This window comes from Echiichthys vipera, assembly GCF_963691815.1.
Source record: "Echiichthys vipera genome assembly, chromosome: 9".
Classification (NCBI taxonomy): Eukaryota; Metazoa; Chordata; class Actinopteri; order Perciformes; family Trachinidae; genus Echiichthys; species Echiichthys vipera.
This window is the reverse complement of record NC_139834.1, coordinates 17,742,424-17,763,942: the sequence shown is the minus strand read 5'-3', so window position 1 is coordinate 17,763,942 and position 21,519 is coordinate 17,742,424. Positions and strand designations below refer to the sequence as shown.

Here is a 21,519-nt window from a genome sequence, read left to right as displayed (position 1 = left end):
GTAGGATTCCTGGCGTGTCAGAGGGTTAAACAACATCCAAATCGCTGTCCAAGTCCTCTCAGCTCCTCCAGACTGTCCTGTCAGTCTCCAAGAGCCGGTAGGGAGAAAAGAGGGACGGAACAGATTAAAGTTAGTTAATCAGAAAATAGTGAAAAGTGAAGGCAGTTTATATTGGGTGCTGTTGGGCAAAAAAAATTGTAATAATCTTTCATCATACTGCAATTTGAAGAACCAGTGAATGTTGAAAATTTGTGCTTGTTGTTGTCAATTATCCGTTGATTGATAAAGGAATCTGTACCGCACTAGTGTTACACAGCTGTGCACAGTAGCGATGCAGCTGCTGTGGTTTAGAATAGAATAGAACAGAATAGAAATACTTTATTGATCCCAAGCTGGGAAATTGCAGTGCTGATTGACTTTTTGATTGTGTTGCTGGTTATCTTGTTCTGCATGTTACTACAAAACCTTGTTTTTAAATTAGGAATCACAACTTATAATTGTATTAGCTCTGGCTCTAATGCAAGATTTTGTCATTGTGCAGAGTTGAACCTGATGGGACCACATACAAACATGCACTTATTCATATACTGTGCTAATGCACAATAACTTGTGCAGGTCACACAAGCACACCCTGGCACACTCTGGACCCATACAGCGATTTGTTTGATTTACACTGTGGGAAGGTCCCCAAAGAAAGCTTTAAATTAATGGGGTAATTATACACTGGGAGAAGAAAGCAGCCACACACTGATTTATGCACAAACACACACACACACATATACACACACACACACACACACACACACACACACACACACACACACACACACACACACACACACACACACATTCACACAGTATCCCTGATGGGACAGATTGCCTTCGCTCCAAGGACGTCTGTTGCTCTCTCTTCTCTCAGGTCTTCGGCTCCATTCCCTTCTTTAGATCTCAGCCCCTCCTGCTGCTGCAGAGACACGTTCTGTTCCCTGGATCGGCCAATCTCTTGGTTTGTCTGGCTGCCAGAGGCTGGCTGACCCACTGCCATTATCAGCATCCATGTACAATTGTAGACTCACTGGGGAGCTGCAAACAATAATACTGTGCAACTTCAGCTAACAGAGTCACTCCTTCCGAGCAAAACACACACACGCACACGGACACATCCTTGCGCAAAGAGCAAGAGACACGAATGCAGGCCATGTATCAACATGCGGCAAAGTGTCATGATAAATGCAGTCATGAAGCAGTGTATTAGTCATGCTGTTAGTGGTGCAGCCCCAGAGGAGGAGCAGCCGTAATCAGTCATGGAGGTAGAGGTGGAGGAGAGAACAGCTACAGGACCTCCTATTCTCTCTCATGGCAACAAACAGCATCTAGGAGGAGCTCATCTTATCAGACTGACTGGAAAATGCATCTTGCACGTTACTTTTCAATATTTATACTGAGATATTTTTGTATGATAGAGAAAAGTCCTGAGTCAGCCTGCAATGACTGAGATGAGTGCAATCCACCAGCTCCACCAGCTGTAAAAATAGTTGTGAGTGTGAGAATGGGTTTATTCATTCATACATGTGCGCGCATGTGTGTATTTGTTTGTGTGTTCATTGGATGAAACTTACATGCCCAGCTATAGTTAATGATGCGGTCCTCTCCACCTCGAGGGCCACAGATGCGCAGCAGAGGACAGCTGGGCTTCAGCTGAGACAGCACTTTCACTCAGTCTGAAAAAAAGTCAATCTCTCTCCCTCTCCCTCTATCTCTTTCTCTCTCTCTCTCTCTCTCTCGCTCTCTCTAATCCAAACTTTGGAGGCTGCATCTGCTAACACCATATTGCTCCCATGTGGCAGCCATATTATTTTCATATTTAGTTGACATAAAGCTTGATGAAAAACGCAGAGGTGTTAAATAATGCACAAATTACCATGTGACAGGATGGAATAAGGTAGAAGCGAGTTGTGGCAGGACGCAGAGCGAGGGACAGCAAGTGACGGAGCGAGAGAGTAGCTTAGAGCAATCCCGAAAAGAAGAGCGGCAAAGCTTTAAGTCTCGGGGGAATTTGAAAGCCACAGAAATCCAGTTGCGGATATTAAGAGGCTTAATCTAAGAGCTTGCTGTGACTGAGTTTTGCTGTCTGGGCCTCGTCACTATCATCCTTGACAGAGGTTAAAGAGGAGACGAGAGGGGATAAGGAGGAGAGGAAGAGAAGGCTGATGAGAACGACAAAAATAGGAAGCCATGTATCATTCTGACAGCGCTACATGCTTTTATAGGAGAATTAAACATTGACATAGTGGCACAGGTGTGTGAGTATGTGTATATTTGTAGTGACTGTGTTTTTTAACTCCTATGAAAATCTGCTCAAACATCATGTTGGATACAGTCAAAGGGAGCATGTGTCAGACTTGAGTAGAGGAATCAGATTCCATGATTCATTCATTCCTTAATTGGGCACAGCCAAGTGATTCAACTCACTCAAAGCCACACATGCTGAGATGAAACTCATTATCATCAAGCTGCAGATGTCTCCCAGGAGAGGAGAGGAGAGAAGAGACTGGCAGGCAGGTGGATAAGAGAAATCCCCACAGCTTCTGTGGCATTCCTGCTTCATTTGATGTCAGTGTTTTAGTATTTTTTTTTAAACACTGCGATAATGTCAATTCTACAAAGCCCAGAAAATCCTCAGTATCACACCATTTGTGCATAGCAATGCTGTTGCACTATGGTGCTTCAGTCTTGTCATCTAGTCAGGAAAAAAACAGGATCATTCAAGCGTCCTTAACGGTCCAAATGCTGCTCAGTTTAGAGATTAGGTATTCAACTGGGGAGCCACATAGTTTTTCTCTGTATGCAGAGAAATAATTGCTTTGCAGTGCAATTATGGCTCATTGTGCTTTTTGGAATTCAGGGGCAAATCCAGGAAACAACATCATGCAATCTGTATCAAGCTACACAATTAATCTCATTCTCTCTGTCTCTTTTTCTATTTCATTGACTGTACTGTTAAAACAAACATAGATAGTGTTTTAATTCTATTTTACACACATGGGTTGTAAGAATATGTATATTTATCTACCTCTTTCTTTGTCTGTGTGCAGGAGGCATAAATCGGGCTGGGGCGGCGGTGCCGACGTTCTTGCGGACCCCCACGATGATCCAGCCCCACCTGGACATGAAGCCCTTTCTGCAGTTCCCAATGGAGACCGCCCATCCTCCGCACAGCATGAGCCTCTTCCACAACTTCAACACTGTGAGAGTTGCCACAGACAGACACAAACAAACAAGCCCATACTGCAGTCTTTTAATTGACCAAGAGCCATAAGGAAAACACACAAGAGGCAGTGGTGGACAGTGGGGAAAAAATAGAAAGGGCAGTTCCTGCATGTGGTGGGGCACAAGCCAGAAAGCTTTCAAGCATGTAGGGCACCCTTTATGGCACTGCATCGCATGTTCTCAATTTTAAGGCTACTCTAGAGGGCACTTCTCAACATTTTCTACTATAGGGCTATCCAGGACTGCCCCGAGTCCACCAGTAACAAATGGGACCTGTTATTATTATAGCTTATCCTGCAACCAACAATAATTTTCACAATTGATTAATACATATTAATATACATATTTATTATTATTATAATATTTTAATATTATATATTGAAAAATATTGATCACTTCCCAAAGCCTAAGATGACATTCTCAAATGTCTTGTTTTGTCCACAACTCAAAGATATTCATGTTTTTGTCATAGAAGAGGAGAGAAACCAGAACATATTCACATTTAAGAAGCTGGAATCAGTCTCTCATCAATCATTACTTTTTTTCATTGAAAATGAATATAATTGATTATCAAAACAGTTGGCGATTAATTTAATAGTTGATAACTCAATGGATCGATTGGATAATTTAAATTGAAATCTGGGAAAACTTTAGGCCTGCAGGACATTGTGATGACTTTGTATTAACCTTCATAATACAGTGTTAATGTTTTTATTGCTCATGTGTAACATCTATTTTTTTCTAATGCTTTAAATTGTACTGAAATTGTTGAGGTGGTGCTTTCACATCAAGAATGCATGTTGTGTTAGACAGGGGAAGCAGAGTATTCCTAAGACTGTACTATTTCATGTAAACACACTCTGTGTCCCATTACTAAATTCAAAGCACAGAATGAAAGAGCAGTTCTAAGGCCATCCTCATAGCTGTGTACTTCAAACGCCACGGTTTGTTTGATGTGGTATTTATTTTAACAGAGAGGGATCTTCCTGTTTCCCAAGGCCCTGACTAACATCTTATCATTTAGATTAGACCGTAGAGATACTTAGAATTTCACCGACCCAGCATAATGTGCCGCCTGTTCCTCCAGACTCCATTAGAGAATGTCAACACATTTCTCGTCAGCAATATGTAGAATCAGTGAACTTTGCATGTACTGTATGTGGGGCGATGCTATTCTTGGACCATGTCTGCAACAGAGTTATTCTCTACATGCGTCAGCCTGGTATATTTGGCTGCAGTTTGTAAAGGTGCGACATAACAATCCCCTGTCGCTAATTGGAAATATCTGACACGTGTTTTAACCATGTATGATTCTACAGGGATAGTAAGTCCAGACACTGTAAAACACATTTTAATGATACAGCCATTTTAATAGCCCTCCATGGACCATGACATAAGTGGAAGCATTCTCACTGATGTTAAAACTGCAGTGCACCCAGCAGACATGGATTAATAGAGATACTGAGATTACGCAGGCACTCACTTTCCACTCTTGCGTCTGCTAGCGCAGCCCTGAAATCACTCTTGCTTGCACTTTCTTCATTTTGTCTCGCTCCCTCTGAAGCTCTCTGCCTGCCCCCCCCCCCCTCTCTCTCTCTTTCTCTCTCTCTCTCTCTCTCTCTCTCTCTCTCTCTCGTTCTGTAACATCCCTTTGCTCCTCATCCTCCGCTTCAGAAACTTAACTACGTCTGACGGTCCACAGGGACGCCGTGAATGTTAATAGCTGTTGCTGCTGATGCCTGTGAGCCAGCATTACAGCCCTGTGGCCAGGAGAGGGGGCCATAAGAGAGCCTTGAAGGACAGCATGACCTTATAGCTCCACTGCATATTGGCACGTACAGATGGACAGTACTTTAATGCTTTTACTGCATTGCATTAAAAACAATGGAGGATGACTTACTGACTGACCCTGATGGTACAGTTGATATTTTGCCTTAGGGTCCAGGGGAAGAGCATGTGATGCCTGAATTATGGTACACAGTCTCAGTTATTTTATCTGTGGCATTAATAGTATAGCTTTACAATACATCTTTGATTCGTAAAAATGGAGGAAGTCATGGCCCTCAGCTTTCCCAGAGTTCTTATGCTTCATTTAGTTTACAGAAAGACCTAGAGTAATGGAGTAAGTGTTTGCAGCTCTGTTTACATGACTGACAATATTTTATGGCTTGTTGGTCTTTTAGGCAGAGGAATGTTTAAACAGTCAGAGCATGACTCTGCCTGAGTCTCATTTCTTTCATGGAACCATATAAATGGAGGCTGAACTAGGGTGATTTCGTATTAAAGTTCCCAAATTATACTGATTTTCGGGTTAAAATTTGCATTGTTTTGCTTCTTTTGGATATGTTTACATGATTTAATGTTAAAATAATTTTCCTCATACAGTCTGTCTGAATAAACCTGTATTCACACTCTGTCTGAAACATTCAGTTTTAGCACCTCCGTTTCAGAAAAGCCCAGTGTGCTCTGACTGGTCAGCAATTTTTGGGTCATTTCAGCCAGGGAATGACTGTAACGGCACTCTAGCGAAACTTACTACCTATACACAGTATTGTTGTGACATCACAATTTTACAGAAGTCCTGATGGCTTGTTTAAAAGCACAGTTTCTGAATACAGCATGTGCACATTTCTCTGTGGATTGTATTTATATAGCACCTCAACCTCGACAATATGGTATTAGTATTGAAAGTGCCATTTCCAGTGTTGTGCATGCCTTCTGGTGCCTGTCTGCACTAACACACTGATATGATAGGCACACTATTTCAATGAAGACACAACATTATAGCAGCAATAACACTGAGAAATGTCCCTGCACTAAGCTAGCAGCTAGTTATTCTATCATGCTCTCTCATTAAGTGATATGTGCTGAGTTTGTACAGCCTTAATGAGACTCACATTGAGGATTATTAGCCTAGCAGACGAATGGCCTCTCCTAAAGCCATATACAGCTTTAATGGTCCTCTAATGTGGTTTGTCCTCTACCTGCCTGCCTCACCCAATGTGCCTCTAGACAGTGACATGGCTGAATTATTTAACTGCAGCAGCTGGTCCTGGTATAGGCACACACTCACACACCTCTGAGCAGAGATGCATGCCCTGATGTGGGCTTGCTCAGTCTGCAAAGTCAGGAATTTCCGATGAAGGTGTTCAGTGCATGAAAAGTTGTGCGCAGACTTGTTGAATCTCACCTCAGCTCGTGCTACTTTTAGTCTTATTCCACCATCAATCTCCCCCAGACTAATTGACTGATATTTCATCACACCTGTTACCTTAACAAGTTCCAGACTAATCAAAATAGTAATAATTTAGAGTGTGTTTTAGGACTTTATCAGATTCTATGTGCACTATTGTCCTGCTGCATGGTGTCTTCAAATCATTGAAGCAAGAAACCAGAGAAGAAGAGTATTTTGTGGGCGTGTGTTCATATGTGCTTTGGTTGGGGGTTGCTGGGGCGGGCAAAAGCTCCAGTGGCTGATGATGACATTCGTTAGATGGTCTGAACTGGGGGAAGAGGGGGAGAGTCGAGCAGCAGAAGATTGGGGCACACAATCCTGACTGCATCTGGACAGAACGAGTATGCATGAAGAAGGGAGGGATAGAGAGAGAGAGAGAGAGAGAGAGAGAGAGAGAGAGAGAGAGAGAGAGAGAGAGAGAGAGAGAGAGAGGGAGAAGGGGAGGAGAAAACTTAAAAACAGACTGAAGGAAATACACTACAGGGAAGCATGAGGCAGAGAAAGGGAGTGAGAGAGAGAGAAAGCAGCTGAGAGGAGAGGAGAAGGAGGCTGAACAAAAGAGACAGGCACTTGTTAGGTGATGTGTCAGAGGAAAAAGGAGAGTAAGGCAGAGATTGGAGAAACAGCAGACAGTTACTTCTCATTTTACAGCATTTCAAAGAGTAGCAGAGAGTTGGCCAGAAGAGGAAAAACAAAGCAATCGTAGCTGGCAATGCATCACTAGGCACAAGTGCTAGTTTCTTAGCGAGTTAGTTTGTATTCAGCGTTGACAAGTAACCAACCAGGGGGCTGAATGAGTGAGGAAGGTGCACCACACACTCTCAATCTCACACATGCTGAGGCTCAAGCGCACATTTCAGCCAGCAGCACACACACAGGAGGACCAATGCAGCTCCAAACTTCTACAGACACAGAGGAGAAGAAGGTCAGTACCTAACTGCTTGGAGCTTTCCACATTTTTTTATCTTTTTTTATTTTTACACAACTGTGTCTTATTCCGGGCACAACTCAAAAGTAGTCTATAATTTAGAGCTTCCAAAGCTGTTTATATATATGTTATAATTTTATATATATATATATATACTGTATATATATCTGGCACAGTGCAGACTTAAGCCTGACTGCCAGAGTGGTCCCACCGAGAGTCACACAACAGTGCATTCCTCATTGCTGGAATTCAGCTCTTCCAAACATTTTGTTGCAGCATACTGATCAAACACAGTAAAAGATGAGAGCAGAAACAAAGAAAAGGACGAAAGACTGAACAATAAAAGTGGTGAAAGAACTGAGATCGAAAGAAAAAGAGGATGTCGAAAAGTTTATGTTTGCGTTATTGTGCAGTGCTTGGACATGCTTGGTTGCTCTTTGGGCTGTTTGTGCACAGAAGAAGCTCTGTGTTAACAAAAAGCATTCTTTTTTTTTTATTTAAGGCCCTGTGGAGCTGTTGACGCGACCACTAGGTGATACTAAAGTCAGTGGTCTATGTGGTTTGCTTACATCTGCCAGAGCTCTCACCGCATTCAAACAGCATTCACTCAGTCTATTTTGAATAATTAGGATTGCACTATATATTTACCAATCAGATTTTAGAGATTAAAGGGATCTAATCAAGAAGTATTTATACAGGAAACACAGACAATTACAAAAAAAAAAAATTCTGATTTTCTCAAAATTGATCAAAGCAGCTTGAGTGGGTTTTTGGAAAATCCCTCTTCAGCTACATCACAATGCTCTCCTCCTATTTCATGAGGACATGTTTTGGAGAGCGTTTTGAGTAAGAGGCCATGTGAGCTGCTGTCCAAAAAGGCTTTTTGGCAGCTGGGCGGTGTTTTTAACAGCTGAATAGACTGGATGGACCATAGCTGACCCACACCCAGAGTACTGTTGATTCATGTGTACAGTTACTCCAGCGAGTCTGTTCGGCTCTTGTAAAACTGGACACTAAGTCACAGTATGAATGACACCTACATACAGTATTTTAAGGCCACATATCATGCTCACTTTCAGGTTCATACTTTAATGTTCAAACACACATTGTTTTTTCATTTTGTCCATATTGTCCATCTGAATATACCTGTATGTAGTACACTCCTAAAAAAGCCCAGTCTGCTTTGATTGGTCATCGTCTCTGTACTGTCATTGCTGCCAGGGAATGAGTGCAATTCCACCATATCTGCACTTTCTACCTATATTGTCTTCATCTGGTGAGGTATTTTCGCAGTTGCTCAGATACTATTTGTCCAACATCATTGCTCAAAATTCACCACTCCCCTCTTATCCATCTGAACTCACAGCAGCAGTGGAGACAACTTTAGGCTGTTTCTGGGGAGAGAAACAGAGGCAGACATGGAACGTGAAGTATGGGAGAGAGAGCCAAATGAGATAAGAATGCGTGATTTGAGGATGTCCGGCCTGGGCCTCTTTCTCTCTCTCACTCTCTTTCTGGGCTTGTACCCATTTCTCCCTCCCTACATCTATCTGTCCCAATCCATCTTCCTCTCCCACTCTCTTCTCATTCGTTCCTCCAGATGGTGTGTTTCTATACTGTCCTGTCACCCAGCTAAATGCCTCAGGCCTCCTCCCCATTTCTTTCTTCCTCTGTTTACCCAGTTTCTGTGCAGTTGCCGAGTAACATGCACAGTGCAGAAATCCAAATTGTTTGTGCTTGAGTTAAGAGAATATTCATTTTAGCTGCTATGTTGTCTATGTCACTCCTCAGGCCAGAATCTTGAGCCATTTACGATTTAGTTGAGACTGTACAAGATAGCTTCAGGGGAGTTTGGTGATTAGCCAAATTGAGTCATTTGAAGTCTGTCAGGCTCTCCAAACCAAAAGGCTTGCATCAGACTTGGAGGACTCTCTGGAACATTCCCTCAGTGCCTTATGAATTCATAACACACAGCATCATATGTTCTTCGGGCCAGGCCTTTTGCATTCCCATACAGTGCCACATCATCTTACGCATTTACCCTGAATTTAGCTGTAGACATTGTGCCAGACAATTGTCTGTGGTGGAAATCCACACAGCAATTGGCTCCAGAATAATGCTAAGGTCAATTAACAATGATCGCTAGATAAATGCAGCTTCAAACATGGATAACTAATTGGAATGGGGCCCTTTTAGATCAATACAGGCAAGGTTTTTGTGTCTGGGACAGAGTTTAAGTGGGTGGCTTAGCCACTGACATGTTAGAGAACTCCTAAAGCGAGAAAGTTTAATTTATACGAGGTGCTTAACACCATGTAGATGATGGACATCCCAGCTGGCACAATTAACACATGGACAGCATGAAACTACAACCTGGTCGGAAGCCCTAAGCTGCAACAGGTGTCTCAGTTGTAGCAACATGCCGTCAGCACTGACCACAGTTTACTCAACATAAACACAGACACACTGTACAGCAAACACTGGATCAACGCTGCAAACACTCTTGGCTGAGCACTTTATTCACCCCCATGTGATCAGTTAGACTTTTAGATTTAATCTCAGATCAGGCAGGAAAATTGTGGGCCTCTCTACTCCACACTGGCCTACATCCGAGGTAGAGGGCATAGCATATTCACCCATCAGTATGATGGGTGGTGACGAGGCCTGTTGACTGTAGTAACTGAGTATGAACTATAACTCACAGGTTTCTTCTTTTTCTCCTTCTCTGTCTCTTCCCCTGTCATTTTCTTTGTCAGATGGATCCGGTGCAGAAGGCCGTGATCAACCACACTTTTGGAGTTCCGCTGATCAAGACTAAGCGGCCTGTCATCTCCTGTAACGTCTGTCAGATCCGCTTCAACTCAGAGGTACAAAAAACATTAAATATACCCAACACATCCAGAGTATCTCTCACTGCATCTGTCCCAATGTCTTCCCATGTGGCATTAAATATGCTGTATCTTGCTCATTATACACATACACCTTTCACCTCATTTACTTTTTACTCAGGAATGTGTTGGAGAGGCTTTCTATCCTCTTTTCTTTTCCGGCAGTTTGTGGTACATTTGTTTGGGCTGTGTTTTTGGCAGTTGCGACCCTGTTGGAATTTAGTTTGTTTCAAGACGGTGTGGAGTTAGTAGAAGCAATAATCACTTCAGCACAAAGCCGAGAGAGTTTCTCCAGAAGCCCAGAGAGAAATAAAATTTTTGCCTGCACTTTCAAAGAGATTTTCCCTTCCCCATCAACTTTGACAAAGCTTGATTAAAATCTTTTGGAGCCATGAAATAAAAATTTATGTTTAGTTAAGTTAACTTTTTTCATGTTCTCTTGTGTAATTCTATCAATTATTTTTAATGTTGTAAATGACTGTTTGTCCATATGGTGTAGTTTATACTTAAACTCATAATGGGAGTTTAAAAGCCCATGGGCAACTTGCATACATGACTGATGACAAATTAAAGAAAACAACAATCATATGGAAGTATTTTCTGTGTTTTGATGCCAAACCATTCTGAGTCTTTTCTTGCAGTGGACAGATAGGATAGACACATGACAAAATCTGTGCCAAATGTCATGTGCACAGTGCATAATTTGGCTGTGATGCTCCCTATTCAGTGGTGCACACTCCAGGGCCAGGGCGTACATCCATCCACAATACACAACATTAAGGAGTGGACGGGTGCTATATATACTCTTCAGGTCTACAATTATGGTTTCCATGTGGTCAGGGAGCTGCAGTCCTGTAATCTTGAGCCTACTCTTTGCAGACTTCTCTGCTGTATATCTTCGTAGGCATAGGAAGCAGTTAGACAAAGATGTTTATGTTATGAAATACTTTGAACCTCACAGCTCAGAAGTCAAATAGTGTTTTTTTACTTTTTGTAAAGACATGTCCTGATGGATAAATTAAGAATATACAGTAAATCTTTGAATTTAATTATTTAACTGAATGGTTAGACTGTTTTTTTTTTAAATACAAGTAAAAGGAAAAGACATGGAGTTACCAGAGAAGACTGTATTTTTGCTATCACATCCAGCCTTCAATATAACCACTGGTTGTGTTGAGCATTTCTGAATGGAAATGCTGTGTGTTCCACAGCTTCCCTAGCGATGGGTGCCAACCATTTACTCCTTCAAAGTAGCGTTTGCTCTAAAGTTGCTGGCTCTAAATTTTCGTTACTGATTGGAGTTGCTACGGTTAGCTAAGGGTGGTTATATTTATATATTTCGGTACATCAGCAACAATATATGAAATTGTTTTACTGTAATTTCACACAAGAGTATCACACATGTCCCAACAACAGAACAGATGAGAGAAACATATATGTTCCTTTTATTTGCTTAGTTGGCACAGCATTTTTGTTATTAATTAGTAAGACTGGCTACAGCTCACAACAGCCATGTTAGCTAAGATTAACTCTTAATAATAATATTATATATACTGTGAAATTACAGTTTATAAATGACAGTTGTTATTTAAAGCACCACAAACGTATGTACCAGTGGAACACAAACTACAAAGAGAGTGTATAAAATAACCAGTTAACACGCAATAAAAAAGTTTCGAACAGTTACTGTAAGATGCATAAACAGGTATGATTTTACAAAGCAAAAATCTAAAATAAAGAAAGAATCATAAATGTGAACACATACAGTAGGTTTAGGTTTTATGAGCAGTTGTCTCCCCACTGAAGCTCGTCATGTTCATTTGTGTACATGTGTAAGAGGTAATAAAAGGTGACACCTACTGCAGCCTTGACTTATTTTCTGGCTCCTGACAGATAAAAGACATACACATCACACATGTACCCACATGCATCCTCAGGATTACGATACGTATGCAGGACTACACCACCTCACTGCTGTCATTGCCACTTTTGCTTCCAGTGTAGACAAGAAAAAAAGCACATGCTGCAGTATTTCAGCAATGTCAAACTTACAGCAGGCTGTGTGTAATTTGGGCTGTCTTACTAAGCTCGACTGGAGAAAAAGTGTATCACTATAGAATGACTCCCCACCCACCCTGTTCTCCTTTACATAATGTCAAGTCGGGATGAATATTTCATGGCTGAAAATAATACAGCGTGAAACTCTTCAAAGAATCTTGCGCTTTATTCCCTGCCTTGTCTTTCCGGTCTTGGGCACTGTTTTGAGAAAGATTGTTTTGACCTTGATGTGACATTTTCATCTGCCACCTGTGAGTTGATTGGGTTGTTAAGGTCAAGCGATGGGGACTTACCATGTAAAATCCCGATCAACGTATTTGTCTTCAAAGGATCCAGTTCTACCTTCCTGCTCGCACCCCGTGCTCCTCCTCATTTCACGCATCATTTTGCCATCGTTCATGCGTCCCCATTTCATCTTACTCTCTGTGCCTCTCTCTTTCTCTGCCTGTCTCTCTCTCAGCAACCTTTCCCCCCTCTTTCTCTCTGCCTCCCTCTTTCATGCTGCATTATTTACAGTGTGGAAATGCCTAAAATTGCCTGCCACTACTTATTATAAGATGCATTCGTCAAGGGCATGGATTAGTGTCCTGCTCTGACAGCCCCAGTGCATCTTGGGAAAGTGGGAGAGGGGAGACTTGGAGGGGAAGGAGAGGAGAGGAGGAAATGATCGGGGGAGGGTTTGTGCCCCCGCTGTCCCTGTGTCGTATGGTGGTGTGAGGTGTTAAACGCGGTACTTTATGCACAATAACCTTGGTGGTGTGCTGCATTAATGACATCATAGGCTCTTTCACGCTGCATTGACCAACGTCACAGCTGCTGCAGCAAGACTACAGGCTGATATGCAGCCCTTATTCCTCTTCCCCTTTCTCTCTACTTCCCTGTTGCCCCTCTTTATTGTCACTCCTCCCCCACACTCTGTTTCCTGCTTGTTTATTGTCCCAGTCCATCTGTCATTTTCTTTTATTTTTAACTCTCATTTTTTCTTCTTCTTTGTCTCATCTGGAGCTGCATCTGTAGCTATGCTCAAACATCATAGTTTTCTGTGTCATGCTGGAAAGCAACTGTTGAGTTGAACCTTCTGCATAATGAAACACAGCCTTCACGCACTGATGCGGCACAGCTTTTCTCTCTGAGATTTTATATCATTCCGATTCACCGTCCAGCTCTTTACATCACCTTCCTTATCTTGTAGTATCCTGGCTGGGCACCATATTTCCTTCGTCATCGCTTCATTCTCTTTCACTTCTCTCGATCCAGGACCTCAAACCGATACTCAGCTGCTCTGCAATCCCTTTTGGCTTGGTAGGAGAGGTTAAGAGAGCTTCTGTGGCAGCTGACTTTGCCATGCACCGCCATACCTTCTATCTCCCCTCATCTCTTTCTCATCTGAAAGATCACTTGTCTTTCAGCACCACTACCACATCCCCCTTTCACACCCACAGCTCTCTCCACCTTGATCTGCAGGCTTTGCTACGGCAGCTCCTTAAGACCCCATTAAAAGGGTACAGTTACAGAGGGTCTGCTATATCTAGAGCCCAGTTTGTCATCATGATTTACAAGAAACATGTGATCTTCTAAATCCCTACAGTCACCGCCCCCCTTAACCGTGCCAGCTCACGTCCTCCTGTAGTGCGTCAGGCACACATATACACAACTGAACTCCCAAACATTTTTCATCACCCCCTGCATCCTGCCAGTCTATCCCCACTCCTGGGCCTCTGGTCAGTGTGATGTCATAAGTTCTCCAAGTCTTTCAGCACCTATGGCAGCTGTCAGCCGCTCTTTAAGACCGTGTCTCTCCATCACAACTTAGTGTGATCCAGCCATTTAATAATCATCTTCGTTATTGGCCCCTCGATACAAAGATTATTTAGCCAGCACAGCACATGGCATGACACATCTGCTAAGGCAACATACTTGTGGGACAGCAGGGAGCTATCTGACTCAAGTGCCACGCTGATATAATGTGTCTGTATCAGTAAGGAGCCTATTTGTGCTTTTAATTGAGGGACACTTAAACCATGATTGTAGGGAGAAAAATAATGGGCAAACAGATGGCAGATAGGGTTACACGAATACCCCCTGCCCACCTGTGTTTGTGTGGATTTTTTGTTTTGTTTCACAGTCACCATACCGAAGCTAGACTGCTGGCGACAGCTCAGTATAGCAACCCTGCATCTCATCCGCCATGTTGTTCCAGACTCACATACCTCTGTGCAGACACACAAACATACACCGCCTAAAGACACACTCTGATGTCCCTGGAGTCTCCTGATAAATGACTCACCTCTGTTGTTTACTCTCTGAACAAACACATTAGCTCGTAGCTAGCCTTTCATCAGGAGATTAGCCACGTTAGCTTCTGTAATATATTCTTGCACCATTTTTCTCTTTGCTGGAATGCAGGACGATCACCAGTCTCTGAAAACCTTTAGAGAGAGACATCTAAGTTTAATCTTTCTATGAAATATTACAGACAGGGTCTTAGCTGCCTTGTAGCACTTACTATATATCCAGTCCAGGATTGTACATGAGCCTGACCCTGTTCTGTGAGCAGCTGAAGCCGATCAAACATATTTATGTTGTAGAAGCCCCTCCCACTCATAATGTGTACTGTAATGATGCATGTGTGTTGTCGGAGGGAGGGTAATGTCTGGGCTGGACTTATGGGCCCTTCAGAAGATAATGTGGCATCTCACTGGTCCCCAGTTCAACTTTGAACCTAGCAGTTATGCAGTGTGGACAAAGGGATGATCCCGAAACAGATTTACTGTTGGACCCAATGTACTGAATGATAATTTATTATATATAAACAATAAAAATTACCAAGGGACAAGGCGGGCAGACAGGTCTCAGTCTCAAACGCTCCATTACTGCATCATCGGATCTATTTGTTCCTAAGCTTATCCATCCACTGCTGTGGCTCCAGTCCCCAGATATATTGGTATATTGAATAACATGTTATCCTAAGGACATGTGTGTATATGATTGCATGTGTGTGGGGGGCGCCACAGTGAGTCGGATCCCGTCTGCAATGTTTAATTCACCTGTTGGTTTAAGTTTTCACTTACAACATAAATGTTTTGTTTTTTCTCATGTTCTCCTATAGAGCCAAGCAGAAGCCCATTACAAAGGAAACCGGCATGCAAGGAGAATCAAAGGCATCGAGACCTCTAAGAGTCGCCCTCAGGAGGGGGACAAGCCTCACACTGTGCCCCCCACCTCCTCCCCGTCTCCTCCCGGAGCCCCTGGCACTGCCCCAGACAGCGAGCCCAGCAAATCGGGTGAGACAGCAGAAAATATTCAATAGAAACTGAAAAAAAAGTGCTTGTGTGAGTTTTGTTGTTAAAATAATCATTTCAATCAGTTCAGGATGTTTAGAGGCTTATTGCTTTGCAGGAAAATGAAATGGAAAATGTGCAAGAATAACAAAGGCATCTAATCACAGTGGCTTTGCAGTGTGTTGTTCTTGTGAGCATTTCGGCTCTCTGTGTGGTCTGATTTCATTGCAGGGGAGCTTATGGACGACAGCACAGACCTCAGAAACTATTTGCGCTGACAGAAGTGTCTCACATATTCACTTGCATTCTTCCATGAAAGATGAAACTATACTTTTAGGTGCCAGGACTTGAGACGGTTTGATAATCGTCATTTGGAGAAAACTGAGGAAGTCACTTTAAAAGTGGGACAGATGATGCAATACATTCCTTTCTGTAACCTTGGACACATTAAATTATGATTAAATCACATTACAAAACTATCTTAAAAGCAGTGGATCCAGGTCACTGTACCGCTACAAATACAAGTTCTGGCAAATGCTTTGCCACTGATAATGACTGAAGGGAAGCAGGTTTAGGAAAGTTAAACTAAAAACAGAAGAAGTCTGATCCCATTTTCCGATAAGGTTGAGAAACGTAAGGTTAAATGCTCGCACAAACGTAACCAAGTATGTTATATTCAATACATTCATTGCATTAAGTGACAGAGTCTGTTCATGATATTTCATTGTTCATTGTTATCAGATGTATCCTATGGTAAATGAAATTCAATACAAGTAAGGGATGATGTTACGTGAACCAGTCATTATTATGAATAGAACCCCGAGAGGGATGCAGAACCCTGAAGGGTTTTTATTTGCAATAATGACCGCCTCCCTCAACATTATCCCACATATTACACAACTACTTAGCCTACTAAATAAATTAATAATTTGACACAAAATATTTATTTCAATCAATCAAGTATTCAGCAAAGATGTGTACTGACTGGAAGTATTGCCTGCTTGGCTAGAACACAAATTACAAAGATGGTGCATGTAGCATTTATAAGATATACTCCTGCCTCATTAGGCCAAATCACAGCCTTTTTGTTGTAATTCAGTACAAAAGTGATGCCAGGGGATCGCCTTTGAATGATCTCAGCTGAGTAGGCTAGCAAAGAAAGAAGTAGACTAACTAAACCAGATGTCAGGTGTCCTATTTTTTTGAGTGACAGTTTGATCAAAGTAGAAGCACCATTGCTGCACTGCAGTCAATCCCCTGTATTAGTCCAGTCTAACCACAGCAATGCTTTGTTCAGCTGAGCAATGTTAAACTGATTTGGTGTTCATCCATTAAGACTGTGAGCAGGTGAGTTGGCAAACACACAATCACATGGCAGTTTCTTGGCATCTTTTCAAGGAAGCCCACCGTGGTATGCATATGTTTGTGTGTATTTGCACACTGCTGAGTGAGTTATTGAGAAGTGCAACACCATTTGCCACAGAGTCAAAATAGATCAAGTGAGCTGAGAGTGGTGGTAATAAGTGCTAAGACTTATTGAGAAAAATAAAGATGACACCATTGGGGAAGAGTTTGACCAGAATCTAAGCTAGCATCGGAAAGGACGGAGACAGCAGCTGATCTGACTTTAATTAAGAGTAATTCACTATTGGAAGATTTATTTATTAGTTGGTAAGGATGTAGGGCATGGTCGAGACTTGCTCTTTCTTTAGCAGGATCTCTTTTGTTCTGTCTTTGTTGCCTCAGTCTCTCTCTCTCTCTCTCTCTCTCTCTCTCTCTCTCTCTCTCTCTCTCTCTCTCTCTCTCTATCTTACTCATCTTCCTATTTCAAACTATAATTCAGAGGTTGTGTGCTCTGAGCCTCTGCCCTTCTCCTTTCTCCACCCAGTTTTCCATTCCCTCAGTGTCACCACTCTGTCCTCAGATCAAACACAAGCCAATGGACAGGCCATTTTTGGGTGACATTTACAAAGGTTTCGGTTGTTGACTGTTTACCAGACATTTCCTCCTTATTGATGGGAGGGCACAGTGCAAACATGATGAATGAATAGATATGACACGGGTCTAAATAAGGCAAAAATGCGACAACATACCAGAGCAAATACCTTAGCATTTAGTCTTTGACACTGCATAGAAATACCACATGATATTTTCTTCTAGTTGATCCAAGAATAGTAAGAGTGCCAGTCCTTTTCACTCGCTTCCCTTCATGGGGGATGTGAGATCAGCTCCAGGCCTGTCGCCATTAGTGAGACTTCCTGGGGTGAACTCCAAAAAGCACGGGGAGCCAAGACAAGCCTGCCATGACCGAGATCTGAAAGAAGCAACATGTGAAAGAATGCCTTTTTCCATCCAAGCCTCTTTCTCGTGACCCTGGAACCCTGTCTCTTATTGGTCTGCCTACATGCTTACTTGCTTGTGAGCGTGTGACTCTGTGTGTGTTATGCATGTCTTCAGTGGGATCCTGTCCCTCTGCTTCATGGTAGGGGGCAGATCTCATGCAGCTGTGCATGGCCTCAAGGGGGAAGCAGCATCTGGAGGAGGGACTCTGTAGTCTAGCTTGTGGACACTAACACTGGTCACTCTGGGGCAGTTACTCTAAACTGACAAAGACATATAGGCTGTATGCATTATGTATGCATATACACCTACACATACACATACTCGTACACATACACGTACACGTACACATACACATACACATACACATACACATACACATACACATACACATACACATACAATGTGGTTAGGCCACATCCACGCACAGAGATTTCCCTCAGTACAGTCTCTTATAACACAGAACAGCCTTTGTTGTGGATGTTGACTGATATTTCCTGTGAATAGTCTGTCTGTTGATCTGGGATTTTACACAGTATGACTTCTGAGGCATTCAGATATGATACAGTCAAAGTACAGTCTAGCATTGGTATGATGACCTTAAACTGCATCACTTCTTATTAACATATCAAATGCAGTGAGCAGTGATGGCTGTAATCAGGGCACATTGAGACCTTGCTGAAAGCTAAAACTGCAAAAGGTCAGTTATAAAAGTGCTGTTAGTTCCTTAACCTTACAGCTATCAAAACAGGTCACAAGTTTTATAGCCTTCAAAGGGTTTGCAATCAGAGTTGCCCCGGAGGGGGAGGCCCTTGGATTTGGGGGGACTTGGGCCTGATGGAGAGGCAGCTGTTTACATGGAGAAGATCTGCTCTTCCCTCCCTCCTTCTCCTCCTCTCTATCCCTCTGGTGTCTGACACTCCCACTCTAATGATGGGCCCTGTTAAAACCACTCTGATATTATGGCACTTATTCCACACAAAACTTGCAGGCGCACACACACCCAAGGTCAATTAAACAGATGACTTTCATGTGAGGGCTAGGATTGCATGGCTTTGAGGTGACTATAGTATTGAGTTACACAGAGCTGATATGCGCTTTTTACACTCAGGTTATATTTGTTGTTAGTCTTGGAGTTTTCAGGGGGTTTAAGAGAGCTATTTGTTTAAATCAATCTGAAACTATTAGTAAGTTTCTAATACACATAATTGTGTGTTTGTGTGTGTGTGTGTGTGTGTGTGTGTGTGTGTGTGTGTGTGTGTGTGTGTGTGTGTGTGTGTGTGTGTGTGTGTGTGTGTGTGTGTGTGTGTGTGTGTGTGACTCAGAGTTCGGATGCAGGCCAGACTGGGAAATAAGCACCTAGTTGCATTATGAATGAGGCTCGGCTTTCGTAGGGCCAGCATTGAGTTTCTTAGCTCGTTAATCATTAAGAATGGGCATTCGGCACACACACATAGAATCCTAACCTACCTACACCAGTTCTGCGTTAAACCTCCTGGTATATTTGCAGAAACACTATCTCACAATACTCACGATAACGTAAGCCTCTGTAATCTGTTTACGTTGGTTTAAATTGCATCATTTGAAATGTGAAATAAACACGGCACGCATCACTGCACAATGTTTCACCAACACCCAGGATTGATTACAGCAATAACAATGATGTTCTGTTTTCCACTTTACATGTTTTTATAACAACCATAAGTGGTAACACTTTCTAATACGACCACATCTATAGTGCATTACGGTATAAGGGCATTAATAGTGAATTATAATGCATTCACTTCATGCCCACACTCATAGACACACACAATGCCTTGTAATGCACTATATCTGCAGTCATAAAACATTATAGATGTGACATATAATGATTTATATGTTCAAGTGTCTTATGTAATGAACTACGTAGAGGTTCACTCATGGGGCTTATAGTACTACATACATGTATACTCACCTATACACACCTCTACATTAAGCTGTAGTAAGGACTCATAGTGTGCTATAATGCTATACTTGTGATTATGTGCATTTTGGCATCGTCTTAATCCCCTACGATGCAACAAAGATTATGTTAAATGTGCGGAAATGCATTACACTTCACTTCCCACCAACAATGAAACATTAGCATGAACCATGCATTAATATAGATATATATTATATATATATATAATTCACTACATACATGTGGTCTTCATATAAAGTGTTGAGCTTGCTCATTATCTGGTTCCTGACCCAATGGGATCACTTTCATTCTTTGCTCGGGAGCATTTGCTTTCATGGGCACTTTTTAATACATTGCCTTTCACATATTCAATCCACAATCAGATATTTTTTTCCAAGAAGCTATCGCAGACTAGAAAATGGTTAACACTTAAGGAATCAGAATGAACCTTGACTCTTGCAGCAAACAATGGAATTGGTTTTGGATTTGAATTAGTCTGTATTTTATCTATCGGTTTTATCAAAACTTCTCCCATGGACTGCATACTATCCATAGTTTTAATTTCCTGAGGTGGATTAAGGCGATGCAGACACAACAGGCTACTATACTGGATACTGTAAAGCATCTGGACTGAGTTATCTCCCTCTGCTGACCTCTCCCAGTGAATAATGCCTTCTTCTGTTTGGCTAAGAGGCAAGCTAGCAGGGAAGAAGGTCAGTTGACTGCCTTTTCAATCTTTAATTAGGCTTACAGCATATCCCTAATTTCTGGAGATCCAAATAACTCTGACAGTGGGATTCAAAGGGCAAGAAAAGTATAGGAATTTGCCAGCTACTCAGAGAAAATAGTAAGTCTAGAATAAATATTTCATGCTTTTCATTTTAGTCAGTAAATATGACACACAAAAAAAACACTTTGCTGCTCAGTGAGATTTGTAATTTTGCTGAGGCAGACAGTGAACGCTGTGGCTACAGAGGCCCTAAGGGTTTAGCCTTAAGCTGAACTTGTTCTAAGACTCTCACTGTGGTATGAGGTGAAACAGTGACTGAATGTGATGGTTTAGTAAGGCAGACCTCCAGGCCATTATGGATCATGAAATCCCTCATTACTATTTAGCCCACTACCTCTACTCCTCCCCACTTGATTTTAACTCAAACCACATGTTTTGGACGCTGTGATATCTGGGTTTGTTTCTCGGCATTGCCATGACACTATGTGTGTGAGTACAATGTGTGTGGGTGAAATTCAACAACAATACTGAAAGAACTAGTCATTCTGCCTTCCTGCACTTGTAGGTACAATCTCTGCAATCAACTTAACCAGCTCAGGCAGCAATGTGGCAAAATGAGCACATCATGAGTCACAAACCTCTCAAAAGAGCACTAATCCTCACACTGCACTTTAATCAAGACCTGGTTTATGGACTCCTCAAATAGAGTAAGAAATATTCTTTTTTTTTTCTTACCAAAACATCTGTTTTACACTCTGTGCAGCCAGTAGCTTTGTAGCTGGAAACTTATATGGAAAAGCAGGGAATTTTGATCTTGGATAGCAGTGGAATGGAAAGCACTCACAAT

General features: G+C 42.1%; 1 protein-coding gene across 2 annotated transcripts in view; it reads left to right on the top strand.

Moving 5' to 3' along the window:
• znf385a (zinc finger protein 385A) overlaps nucleotides 1-21,519 on the top strand; it is a 59,100-nt gene that overhangs the window by 27,022 nt on the left and 10,559 nt on the right. Inside the window, exons 2-4 of one of the 2 annotated variants that reach the window (XM_083920613.1) lie at nucleotides 3,096-3,247; nucleotides 10,190-10,300; nucleotides 15,489-15,663. In XM_083920613.1, coding sequence (XP_083776739.1) covers nucleotides 3,096-3,247; nucleotides 10,190-10,300; nucleotides 15,489-15,663 — 438 coding nt within the window. Of the gene's footprint in view, nucleotides 1-3,095; nucleotides 3,248-7,033; nucleotides 7,431-10,189; nucleotides 10,301-15,488; nucleotides 15,664-21,519 lie in introns of those variants that run through there. The other variant, XM_083920614.1, reaches the window with a different exon arrangement.